Below are 13,286 nucleotides of genomic sequence, written 5' to 3' on the forward strand. Positions count from 1 at the left end.
AATATATGAAATTTACACAACATAGACAAAGGTAGACAGATAATAAGAGAGAATATTGAGTAATGCAATGTCTCAATACATAATATGTTGGGAGTTAATTTAAGTACAACTTGTTCTATTGTGCTTTTAGTGTGTTTCCATATTGTGCCTTTTACTTTAATAATCCAGTGTTCATGATAATGTTGTACATGAGTGACAATGGTTCAACATCTCCTTTATATTATTTACACTTGATCTATGGCTTCAACACTATATTGCCCCATGGTGTCTATTTAGATAGCATGAAGGATCATTTGATGAAAGATTGATTGGACTTGGTGGTTGTCTTGCATGCACAAAGAGTAGTTTTCTTTCTGAAGTTTTTGAGCATATAAGGGTTAGATGGACCATTCCATTGCTTTCGGAACATTGTTTCTAACTAGAAATGTCTTTTGTTTCATTTGAAAAGGAACATGTTTGTTCAAGATACGCTCTTTTTTCTTCAATGATGGACAAATGAGTGAAATACTTTGTTTATAAAGTTTTTTGCCTCTTTGTTCTGAGTTATTTGTAATTTCTTCCAGCTTTGTGGCACTCACTGATTTGCATATTCTCTTCTCTTTATGCTTTGAGTGTTCTTAGCAAATAGAGAACAATTAGAAAGAAGGCTAAGTCTGTTTCATTTTTTTGAGTTTTTTTTTCTTCCTTTTTCTTTTTTTGGCATTGTTTTGGCTTGGAACAATATTTTGTGTGGCATATTGTGCTTGCAGGTTGAAATTTTAAGGGAGGCCAAGCTCCATACCTTTCATTGGCCCCAAGTCCTTGGTTTGGTTCTTTGCTAAGGTTTGCAAGCTCTTCTTGCTATGAGCCCCTTTTCAGTGGCCCCTTTTTTGGTCAAAGGACCCATGTGGGCCTTCTTAGGGAGCTCAACTCTTTTGAAATGGGCATTCCCTTTGCCCCTCACCAAAAACATGGAGTGCTCATGCTATGTAGACCCAACCATAGAGCATCACCTTAGCTATCACGTGGTTAGAAGCAGTGTTTTTAAAACCGGAACCGGTGACCGGACCGGTCCACCTAATGAACCGGTTTACCGACCGAAACCGGTCTAACCGGGACTGGTTTGGTCTAAACGAACCGGTTTTTAAAAAATACATTAAATAAGTAATTTTTAATGAAACAAAACTATTTTTAAGATGTAAAACCATGATTCCAAGCCAATAGAGACAAAATATGCAAAGTTTGCTCATTTATATACCATGCAAAGGTGAATATATCAAAATGGCACCGAGTGCAATACATATCATCGACAAAATAGCAAAATACATAAGAAATGAGGCTCTAAATGGCCTATAAAGTCCAAAAGCAATGCTGCAAGCTATGAGGCCATTGGCCTACTACAAGTCTACAGTGTACACATGATCAATCATCAAGTCCATCACCACTACTAGACACAGGATCATCATCAGGAGCTACATAGACATCATCTGGTTCAGAGTCTGAGGATGCCTCTGCCTCATCTGCAACATCAGTATCAATGCCACCAATGACAATAGAAGTGGACCTAATGGAAGCACGAGTTTGTCGACCTGCACGACTAGTGCCTTCCATTGGTTCCTTGCCTTTCCTTGATGCCGCTACTGATCCTGGTTCTGATGCCGCCACATAATCTGCCTCATCCTCCGCTAAAGCCATGTCGATATCAAAATCAGCCTCAAACACAGGATCTTCAGTCTCCTCCACCCATTCTGATGTTGGATCAATATCGTCCAACACAATGGGATCTAGATCAGGTGATTTGCTCATCATTTGGTTCCTCCTCAGTCGAAGGTTGTATTGCACAAAAACAAGATCATTTAACCGTTTTTGTTCCAAACGGTTTCTCTTCTTCGTGTGTATGCGCTCAAAAACAGACCAATTGCGCTCACAACCTGAAGCAATGCAAGTTTGACTGAGGACTCTAATTGCAAACCTTTGCAATTGAGGACACTGGCCACCAAATGACTCCCACCAATGTGCTGCAAAGAAAAAGACAATAATTAGTAACTTAGTTTATAATTTGAATTGTAAAGAACGTAAACAACTTTAACTTGAAATGAAAAACAAAATGGAAATTGGAATTGCTTACCTGGTTGGTCCACATCTCTTGCCATCTTTGCCAAGTTTTTGCCAAAAGTACCACTTGCTTGATTGAAAATAGTAAGCTGTCTATGTATTTCCAACTGGTCTACATGGTTAGGGACCATGCGCTCCAAGCAATCAATCAATCCAGCTCTGACCTCCCCATCATGCTGATCTCCTAGCCGATTTTTATAGTGATACCTTGGGTTCAAAAAATACCCGGCTGCATGTATAGGACGATGGAGTTGATTGTTCCATCTGTTATCAATGATCTCCCATATACGGCCATATTTAGCTAACCTGCCATTGTAAGCTGCCCGTATTTGCTCCTTTGCCTGATCCATAGCTTCATAAATGTAGCCCATGGCCAATCTTTCCCCATCCACCAACATTAGCACCTTAACAAGGGGCTCGGTAATTTTCACAAGCTCTACAGACCTTTTCCAAAAATAAGTGTCTAACACTTTCTTTTTGGTGTCTTTTCCATCTGGTCTACGAGCCCACCGAGATTCAGACCATTCTTCAGAGGAAAACATTTTCTGCAAGTTTCTATGTTGACCATTGAGACATTGCAACGTGAGGAAGTGAGTTGCAAATCTTGTAATTGCAGGCCTAACAAGCTCTTTGCCTCCAGTGTGTTTCGTCATTAGGCTCAATACCCATGAGTGGTTGTAAATGTATTTTGTAATGCACTTGGCATGCTCTACAGTGTTTTTTACCCACTCCACCTTGCCTATATCCTCAAGCATGAGGTCTATGCAATGTGCAGCACATGGAGTCCAAAATATGGTCTTATATTTGGCCTCAAGCATCTTTCCAGCAAGAACATAGTTTGAGGCATTATCAGTGATGACCTGCACAACATGATGCTCCCCAACTTCCTGAATAATGTTATCCAAAAGCTCAAATAGAAGGCTTGCATCCTTTACCCTATCAGATGCATCAACTGATTTCAAAAACATGGTTCCTTGAGGGCAAGAAACAAGGAAATTAATGATAGTGCGGTTCTTTCCATCGGTCCATCCATCTGACATAATGGAACAACCTGTTTTGAGCCATGACTCTTTAAACTCAACCAAATACTCATCAATGGAAGATATCTCTTTTTGCAAAAGAGCTCCCCTCAAGTCATGCATACTAGGGCCTTTGAAGCCCTTTCCTGCAGCTATAACAGAGTCCCACATACCTTGGTAATAAGGTGAGCGAGCAGCATTAAATGGGATATCTGAATCATACCACCATCTAGCAATGTATTGGTGAGAAGTTTCTTTGCATTGTTTTTTCCAATGTTGATCCAAAGTGGGTTGAGAACTTGGCTGGGAGGAAGTGGGATTAGATTTAGAAGAGGCAATGTTGGCAGAAGATGAGAAATAACTTTGGATGTTTGGTCTCTTTGTTCCTTTTGATGGTTGGCCAACTCCAACAGAAGGATGAACATAGTGAAAGGGGTCATTGGTGGAAGGGATAGAAGTGGAGTCTTGAATCTCATAATCATCATACCCACTATCTTTCATAAGATTCATGGCTTCCATTAATTCCCTCTTCCTTGCAATTTCATCTTGGATGGCCTTCTCCCTAGCCTTATCCTCATAAAATTTTTCAAGCTTGGCAATGTATTCTGCCCTAATAGGACCTAACAGTTCTTTTGGTGCATCACATGGCTTTACTTGGCCTCTTACCCAATGTTGTTAAAAGCGCGATTAAATCGCGCTTTTTTCCCTAAGTCGATTTAATCGCGCTTTTTATGGGAAAAAAGCGCCTAAATTTTTTTTTTGCCGTTTTTTTCGAAAAAAGTGCGCTTTTTTCGTAAAAAAGCTCGGGGGTCCCTAGCAGCGCGATTTATAATGAAAATTGAAAAAAATGAGAAAAAAGAATATTTTTGTACCAAACGCTTTTTTCCCGCTTTTTCCGATTTTTTCCGCTTCATTCCCGGCGCCGATTTAATCCCGCTCGCGCTTTTAACAACATTGCTCTTACCCCAGCCAAGTGTTGTTTCAACCTAAGAATACCCCCACCTCCAATAGATTTATGGCATAATTTGCATATCGTTTTTCCCTCAATTACATCACAATGAATCCATGCACTGTCCTTTCCTTTTGGAGCCATGTTTGCTTGAAATAATAACAATTTGCAAAGAAATCTGCCATTTAAAAAAAAATTGCAGCTAAGCAAAATGGAAAACCAAAGATAAATGTAGGAAAACAAATGCACATGCAAGGCTCAAGCTACAAAATTGGATAGCATAGAGCTAGAGAGTTTATAGCATACATGATAGATCATAGAAGTGAGAAGTTTATAAGTATAACACATTAAAAAAAAATTCATGGACCGCAGACTCAAATGAGGAATTATCAAGTGAAAATCCTTACCTGGAAATGCAAACTAGCTCCCTTAGCCTCCTCTTGAAGATGGCAACTCCACTGATAGCTACACACTATCTCCAAAATAGCTCCAACTCCAACTCCAAGATGACTACTTCAGCAAAAACTCCACACTCTCCAAGCTCACAAACAAACTCACAAACACTCACAAACACTCCAAATCAGTTGTGTGAGACAAATGAGAGTGAGAGGGGTCTCCTATAGCAAGTGTGAGGGTGTTTTTGGAGGGAAAATACCTTTCCCTGCCCCCCAAAACCCCTAAACCACCCCTAAAACCAAAAACCGCTGCGCTTTTTGTTTTAACCGGCAGGCTGTCCATAAACCGGCCGGTTTAGGACGGAACCGACCGGTTTGCTTCTCAGATACTGCTATACAATTACAACCTATCTTTGCGCAATGGATACAAAACACTCATGCTTCAGCACCTGGTTCAACAGCTCCTGGTGCAACAGCGAGTACCAGCTTAACCTGGGGAGGTGGTGATTTGGTGACAGTAGGTTCCAAAGTGGCTTTGTTTAAACCGGCCGGTTCCGCCCTAAACCGGCCGGTTTTTACCGGTTAGGGCCGTTTTTTGGGCACACAAGGGTATAAACCGAATTAGATAGGCCGGTTCGGACCGGCCAGGCCTCCAACCGGCCGGTTAGACCGGTTACCGGTTTTTGTGGCCGGTTTTTAAAACTATGGTCAGAAGTTGATACCTTGTTGCATAGTTAGTGCCATTGACACTTATTACTACATACAATGTTAGCTAGAGTGCCTACCACATATTTGCGAGTCATAGTGCCATGTTATCACTTTTGCGACATCATTGCCATGTGTCAATACGATATCACCCCTACCACTTTAGAAATCCAATTAGCATATCACATGGCACATTCTTAGCTTGCAACAAACCTTTGGGATTGCTTTGAAAGTGTCAACAGTGAACACCATGCATAGAGATGCTTCATGCAATGCGAGGTGCACAATGTGCATGGATGGCCCTGGGTTGTTTTGTGATTGATAAACATTGTGGAGTTGACTTGATTATTGATTGCTAGACCTTGTATGGATGTTCATGTGGCATTCTTCCTTGGTGTTTTGGAGACCTATGGAGCTTGATGACTTCTTCATGTAGCTGACATATGGAGTTTGGTTGCTTGCTTGGATGATGCCTCACTTTGGAGGAGTGTTGGGCATATTGGAGGGGAGGGTTGAGTGCTAGATGGCATGGACACACTTGTTTACTAGCATGGAGGCTTGTCTTCACTTAAGGATGCCTGGGTTGAGGGGATAGTCATGTAAGTGTGGTGGTCTTAGGTATATCTTGTGATCTATGGTTGATGTGTTTGTCTTTTGATTTATTTTCTGCTGTGCATGCTGTTGATTTGGGGTAGCATCCAATGTGCTCTAGCCATGGAAATTGGTGGAGAGGCTAAGGCACATGAGATCTCCAATACCCAAAAAGGGTTTGGGTAGATTCTAAACAGTTTGGGAGATATTAAAATAATTAATAATTTTAATGGAGTCCCTAATAATTAATAATTTTATATTAATGTGAATTAATATAAAACTGTGTTAGAATGGTTCAAAAGTCATTGGATCAAGCTAGATCTAATCTTAGCCGTTGATTAGGAACTTAAACTCAGCTGTTGATGTGTCAATGAGAAAAGTATAAGAAGAGGCTTGAGGGTCACTTGGAGAACACACCAAGAGATCAAGATTTCGACTTTCTGGGGCTGGGTTGGCTGAGAAAGTTGAGAGAGTGATCAGGAGTTGCAGTTGAGGGGTAGTGAATACAGATGCAGAGAGGCAGAGGTAGCACCGGGAGGAACAACACAGTAGCCAGGGAGAGGGACGCAGAAGTAGCCAAGGGTTCACACAGAGGTGGCCAGGCTCACGCAGAGGCAGCCAGGAGCTGCGCAGTGCTTTAGAGTGCCAATGTAGTTGATGCAGAGGGCCAGAAGACTGACATAGTGCCTCCAGAGGCTGACGCAGGCCAAGCCAGGGTGATGTTGGGCTAACGCTGGGCCAGAGAGAGGCTGATGGTTGGGTTTCGTCGGGCAGATTGGAGCTGTGTAGCTGCTGGAGTGTTTATCCGGGGTTTCAGCCGGAATATCTGCCTCCGAGTACAAACGTACTACTGCCGAGATTTTTGCTGTATCATGGAAACTTTGAAGTATATTTTTCAGTTACTCAGCTATAACTGTTTGCACAGAAGGTGAAATAGGATCTTCACCTTGTCAGCAAGTTAAGGAGGATTGTTGGCCCTAACGACCTGTTTTAGACTTTTGCATTCCTAATTTATTCCATGTTTCAGTTATTCCAATCAGATATAATTAGAGGATGCTTGGTCCACGTCGAATGTTGTATTTTTTCCCCGATGTTTCCACTTTTAATGTCTTCTAACAGGCTGGATTGACAAAGGCTTGATCTACAAAAATTCCATTTTCTTCACCTCTCACCAACCTTTAACTAAATTTTCTAGATTAAAGTGGGACACTGTATCCTTGTCTCACAGGGCCTGTACGGCTGATTTGTTATGGCGTATCTCTCTGAGTCGTTGGCTTATTCTCCCCAAAACTGGGCATTAGTAAAATCTATTTATCTAGCTGTCTGTCTGTGAAGAAAGAATTTATGAGGTCTTACTATTGCATTTAATAATTCTATCCATTTTTACTGCAGATCATGAGAGATCCTGATACTGGGAATTCACGAGGTTTTGGCTTTGTCAGTTATGATTCTTTTGAGACATCTGATGCTGCTATTGAGGTATGCTGTTTCATTCTAACTGCATTATTTGAAGCTGCTCTTTGTCAGAGATATAATTCATTGAATTTATGGCAACATAAATGCACCATAGTTTGTAGCTATTAAGATGGAGCTACAACTGCCTTTTTGATAAACCACGGTGTGGTTGGGTCTCTTTCTCTCTTTATATTTTATTTTATGATGAAAGAAAAGCTCCTGTCAGTTAATTAACCTGAGAATAACCTTCGGATGATTTCTCAAATTTAGATCTAGATAAATGAATATTAGTTACCAGCTTATATCATAGACTCAGGGTAGAGACAACAGAATCCCCTCTATTTTTTTGAACAGGAACATGACTTATATTACTTTTGAAACGTGGATATTTACATGCCTTTGATCTGGTGTAATATCAGCATAAAGTGCTCTTTTTAATCCAGGTCATAGCCCTTCATTACAGATCTTGCCCATCATGCATACAGCTTTTGGGATCCGAGTGTCTGTAGGCTTACCACATTGACGTTTTGATGACAAAACTCCATCTACTGTACTAGAACTGACTAGTGTTATTTTTAATTGTGATGACTGTTATTTTTGATAACTGTGACCTTGTAGTATTTTGCAGGCAATGAATGGTCAATATCTTTGCAATCGTCAAATTACGGTATCATATGCATATAAAAAAGATACAAAAGGAGAACGTCATGGAACTCCTGCAGGTGATGACACCCGTCCTTCTGTTTAGTTGTTTCTATTTCCGTTGTTGGGGATTCTTTTCATGTCCATTAGGAGTGACAAGCAACTTATTACAAATTGCCATTGCATCGATGGTTGGAGTAATTTTATTTTTGATTTTTTTACTACATTGAAATGCCTCTCCGGATGGAGTTCATTCTATTTTAACTGCAGACATTATCTTATTGAAAACATATTTTTATGATGCAGAACGAATGCTTGCTGCAAGCAATCCTGGTACTCAGAAGAACAGACCACATACATTGTTTGCAAGTGGGCCACCAACACTTCCAAGTGGCCCTCAACACGCAAATGGTAATATGCATCCTCCAATCCCACCACCACCTTTCGGAAATGGCCCTCTGCAACATGGACAAATGCCTCCCTCTCAGCCTCCGCAACCGCAGGGTGGCTCATTTCCACCACCAATGCATGCATCTAGGCCACCTCCACCATGGTCGAATCAACCCCCACAGCAGGGTCAAGGAATGCCTCCACCAGGGGGTATACCTCATCAGCAGCAGTTTAGACCACCACCAAGACCACCCCCACCCAACATGCCGCCACCACCACCACAAGGCTTTCCTGGAAGGCCACCTCCTCCTTTGGGTATGGGGCCTCCTCCTGGCTGGGCAAGGGGACCACCACCACCCCAAGGAGGTGTAAGGCCACCACCACCACCACAAATGTCAATGCAGCCTCAAGGTATGCCTCCACCACCACCACGTGCAGGGATGCCACCTCCACCACCACGACCACTGCCTAGCTCTTCAGGTCCATCTGCAACTCCCGGGCCCCCGCCTAGTGCTCCACCTCCCCCTCCACCAAATGCTCCAGTGGCACGGCCTCCACCACCACCCAATGCTCCTGGGGCACGGCCTCCCCCACCGAGTGCCCCAGGTGCACCTGCTGCCCCACCTCCTCCATCAGGTGCTCCGCCTGGTGCTTCTGGTTAATATATCTTTTAACTGTCACCCGTAATGGCAAAGGGGGATTACTCCAGTTACAAAATTAGTGGATATCTAGCTGTTCCACACTAAATGTTTCCTCACATGACTCTTACCATATCTATGAATTTTAAGCATGTGCAGTTGGGCCATTGTCTGTCCAAGAGACATTTCTTATACTAAAATTCAATTCACTCATGGTCTTTTATTGGGTAGAAAATTTTCTTGTCAGTTCAATGGCTTGGTTAATCTACTGAGTTTCAGAGAAGTGGAGTTACCCTGATTATGTAAGGACCATTGTTTATTTGACCTGTAACAAAAATGTTAATTTTGACGACTAGCATATGCACTATAAAATCTCATAGATTGGCTTTTAATGAAATGTATATATGGAAGGCGCCATCTATATCAAGTGTTAAACAATGCAAAATATGAGCACACTGTAAGATTGCCAAGAATGGCGTATATCCATTAAAATTTAGAAGGGTGTCATACCATATGATCGTGAATTTAAAGGCTTTATTACTGGAAAGTAGGGATTTACTACATGATCGCTGGCTTCATTCAATCTGATGTGCACTGTCTAGCGGCAGCCTTTTATGGCATTGATGTTATTAGGCTCTACACGATTTTCATTCGGCAAAGCAAAATTCGAGTTGTGTTTGATGTAGGCGGTGGAGGGAATATTTGGACAATATGAGTGGATTGAGGTCGAACGTGTTGTTGAATTTAGGGATGTTTACTATTTATTTCTTGTCACATAAAAGCGTTATTTTGGGATGTGTAGCAAATGAGTGTTCGTAGATAACGCATATGAGCAGTTAATGCATAATAGTTGAATGTTCAAGGAGTTATATTATATTTGTGAAGACTTCATTTGTGCAAGAAGGAAGTCTGAACTCTGCACTAGAAAGCCTTGAATCAAGTATAATGCAACTCAATGAACAAACACCAAATCGATTTTAGACATTTGGTGTATTCGAATTCTAAGTTGTTAAGCATTGGGGAACAGCGACACTGGATTTAATGGTTGAAAAAAGATGAGCTGGACTGGTTCTTCGACATTCCAATTTTCGAAAGTAACCAACCGCATGTTACACATTTCCGGACTGATTCTTTAAGTTCCACATCTCCAAAATAGACTTTAAATTAAATAATGTTGGGTTCTTTAAATTCCACATCACATAAATCTCCAAAATAGTCTTTAAATTAAATAATGTTGGGTAGAGATTTTCAAGTGGGGACTATTCTAAGCGTATATAATTTTTCCCTTGATTGTAATATAAATCTAAAATTTTAAATTACATCAAATAGAGTTCGTATTCATTATGAAATTCTTATTCTTATTTTTTCTTTATTTATTTAAAATTATTACTTTGGTTTTAATTAATTCTTATTTTTCTCTGATGTAGAATTATTAATTTTATTTATCTAAAATTTTTACTTTCGTTTTAATTAATTCTTATTTTTTTTCTTTATTTAGAATTATTAATTTGGTTTTAATTAATTTGTATTTTTGTTTTAATGGAAAACTTTGAATTAGATTGCTTTGTGCCTGTGTATACAATTTATATTTATGGTATCTTATTTTGAAGTAGATAAAACATAATGGTTGGGATTTGTCGTGTATTCTTGAGTCTTGATTAATTTTTTTGGACAATTTATATTGCATTATGGTATCTTATTTTTTCTTATTTTTTTGGGACAATTTATATTCTAAATAGTATTTTTTTTAAACTGCAAAGTGGTTATTAGGTTATTTTAATTGCAGTTGTCTATAACGCGACTTTTTGAAAGCCTTTCCGGCGGGTTTTTCCGGTCGAAATCCGGCAGGAATTTATTGGAATCACAAGTTTGATAGCTAGTTTCTACACAATGAAAGCGTCCCAGGGGTTTTCGAGGGTGTTGAATCCAAATATGCAGTTAAAAAACCATTTTAACTGCGACACATCAAGATTTAACCTCAATTTCTTCCGTCGGATTCCGTCACCGGAATCTCCAAAAAGTCTCATTATAGACAACTACATTTTAATTAATCCATAATTGTTGAGAATTATAATATAATTTTTTTGAGAATTATAATATAAATTTTCTTGAGACCTGATCTGGTGACTTAATATTTGTAAATTGAAGGACTTAGGACTTATTTGTGACTTAATATTTGTAAATCAAAGGACTTGGGACTTACTTGCTGGAGCATGGTCTTTTTTATCATTTTTGATTAAATGCTTGGTTGAAGGCTATGTTACATTTAATTGTTTATATCAATTCATAATCAGTTATAACTACATTCACATATAGTTATTGAATGCCAATATTTTTATCATTTTTAATAAATGCATGATTTTTTTTTTTTTCTATCATTTTTAATTAAATGTTTGGTTGAAGGCTATGTTACATTTAATTGTTTATATCAATTCATAATCAGTTATAACTACATTCACATATAGTTATTGAATGCCAATATTTTTATCATTTTTAATAAATGCATGGTTTTTTTTTCTATCATTTTTGAATGTTTGGTTGAAGGCTATGTTACATATAATTGTTTATATCAATTCATAATTAGTTATAACTATATTCACATGTAGTTTTTTTAATCATTTTTAATTAAATGCTTGGTTGAAGGCTATGTTTTTTTTTTTCTAGGTTAAGACTAAACTAAGTACCCACGGGGAATTGAACCAGTGACCTATAGCAAGGAGTGCCTTAACAGCGCACCCATTCACCGTCAATCCAAAGCCCCGTGGGCTGGTTGAAGGCTATGTTACATATAATTGTTTATATCAATTCATAATGAGTTATAACACATTCATATATAGTTATTGAGTGCTAACATTTTTATCATTTTTAATTAAATGCTTGGTTGAAAGCTATGTTACATTTAATTAGTTATAACTACATTCTCATATAGCTATTGAGCGCCAGAAAATTGTTTCCCACTGAAATATAATTTTAAATTAATTCAATTCATAATTAGATATAAATATATTCAGATACAGTATTGAAGGCCAACCAATTGTTTCCTAGTGAAATATAATTTTTAAATTAATTCTTTTTTTATTTTTATTTTTTAAATTACTAATTTGATTTTAATTAATTTATATTTTTGCTTTCATGTAAAACTTTGAAGTAGACTGCTTTTATAATGGTTGGGAATTGTCTCGTGTATTCTTGATTATTTTTTGTGACAATTTATATGGTTTGTTATTTTTGTTTTTTTTATTTGCAAAGTGAGTTATTTTAATTAATTCATATTTGTTGGGGATTATAATATGAATTTTATGGAGACCCAACCTCATGAACTAATATTTGTAATTCAAAGGACTTATTTGTTGGAGCATGGTTTTTTAACATTTTTAATTAAATGCTTTGTTGAGGGCTATGTTACATTTAATTGTTTATATCAATTCATAATTAGTTATAACTACATTCACATATAGTTATTGAATGCCAACAAATTGTTTCCTAGTGAAATATCATTTTTAAAATATAATTTGTTTCCTAGTGAAATATAATTTTTAAAATATAAGCATTATAAGTATGTTTATAAATCATTATATATTTAAGTACCTAGTTTTGAAAACTAATATGAAAATACAAAAAATTCATCACGCAAGACTATATTGCTAGAATTTATTGAAAACACAATCATAATTTAGTGAAATTTTCAAATTTATTTCATTTTACTTGGGCATGCTCACCATGATATTCGTATTTGTTTTTGATTTAAAATTTAAAGTTTTGTTACTTGCTTTGTAATTGTTAAATTGTCACATAAACTCTTGATCCTTTTTAGTGTTTTATTTTTTCCATTTTTATTGAAAATTTTCAAATTTATTTCATTTTACTTGAGCATGCTTACCATGATATTCATATTTGTTTTTGATTTATAACTTAAAGTTACTATTCTGCTTGCTTTGTAATTGTTAAATTGTCACATAAACTCTTGATCAATGTAGTGTTTTATTTTCTCCATTTTTGTTGAACGCTGGGTTGAAGACATACATTGAAAACCAACAAATAGTTGCCTAGTGAAACATTATACTATTCAAGTCTTTAACTATCATTATATTTTAAACATTTAGTTCCCAGAATTATTGTCAAACTCATTAAGACAATAAGCGAAGTTGTTATAATATGTAAAATTTCATTTATTGGGATGGAAATGATAATTCTAGAAATATTTCATTTATTGGGATGAAAGTCTAAGCTCTGCACTAGAAGGCCTTGAATAAAGTATAATGCAATTCAGTGAACAAACACCAAACTGATTTTAGACATTTGATTTGATGTATTCGAATTCTAAGTTGTCAAGCATTGGGGAACAACGACACTATAAATGATTTAATGGTTGAAACCTAAGTTGTCAAGCATTGGGGACGACACTATA

At 37.6% G+C, this 13,286-nt stretch overlaps 1 protein-coding gene across 1 annotated transcript in view; it reads left to right on the plus strand.

The window, feature by feature from the left end:
• Positions 1 to 9,233, plus strand: part of LOC149213938 (uncharacterized) — a 137,338-nt gene extending 128,105 nt beyond the window's left edge. Inside the window, exons 6-8 of the mRNA XM_089392149.1 lie at positions 7,146 to 7,232; positions 7,837 to 7,930; positions 8,157 to 9,233. Of these exons, the coding sequence (XP_089248275.1) occupies positions 7,146 to 7,232; positions 7,837 to 7,930; positions 8,157 to 8,902 (927 nt within the window). The 3' untranslated portion in view covers positions 8,903 to 9,233. The remainder of the gene's footprint in view (positions 1 to 7,145; positions 7,233 to 7,836; positions 7,931 to 8,156) is intronic.
• The last annotated feature ends 4,053 nt before the right edge of the window (positions 9,234 to 13,286 follow it).

Source organism: Pinus tabuliformis, chromosome 1_1 (assembly GCF_031772625.1).
Source record: "Pinus tabuliformis cultivar Carrire ecotype Pingquan chromosome 1_1, CPIR1, whole genome shotgun sequence".
Taxonomy (NCBI): domain Eukaryota; kingdom Viridiplantae; phylum Streptophyta; class Pinopsida; order Pinales; family Pinaceae; genus Pinus; species Pinus tabuliformis.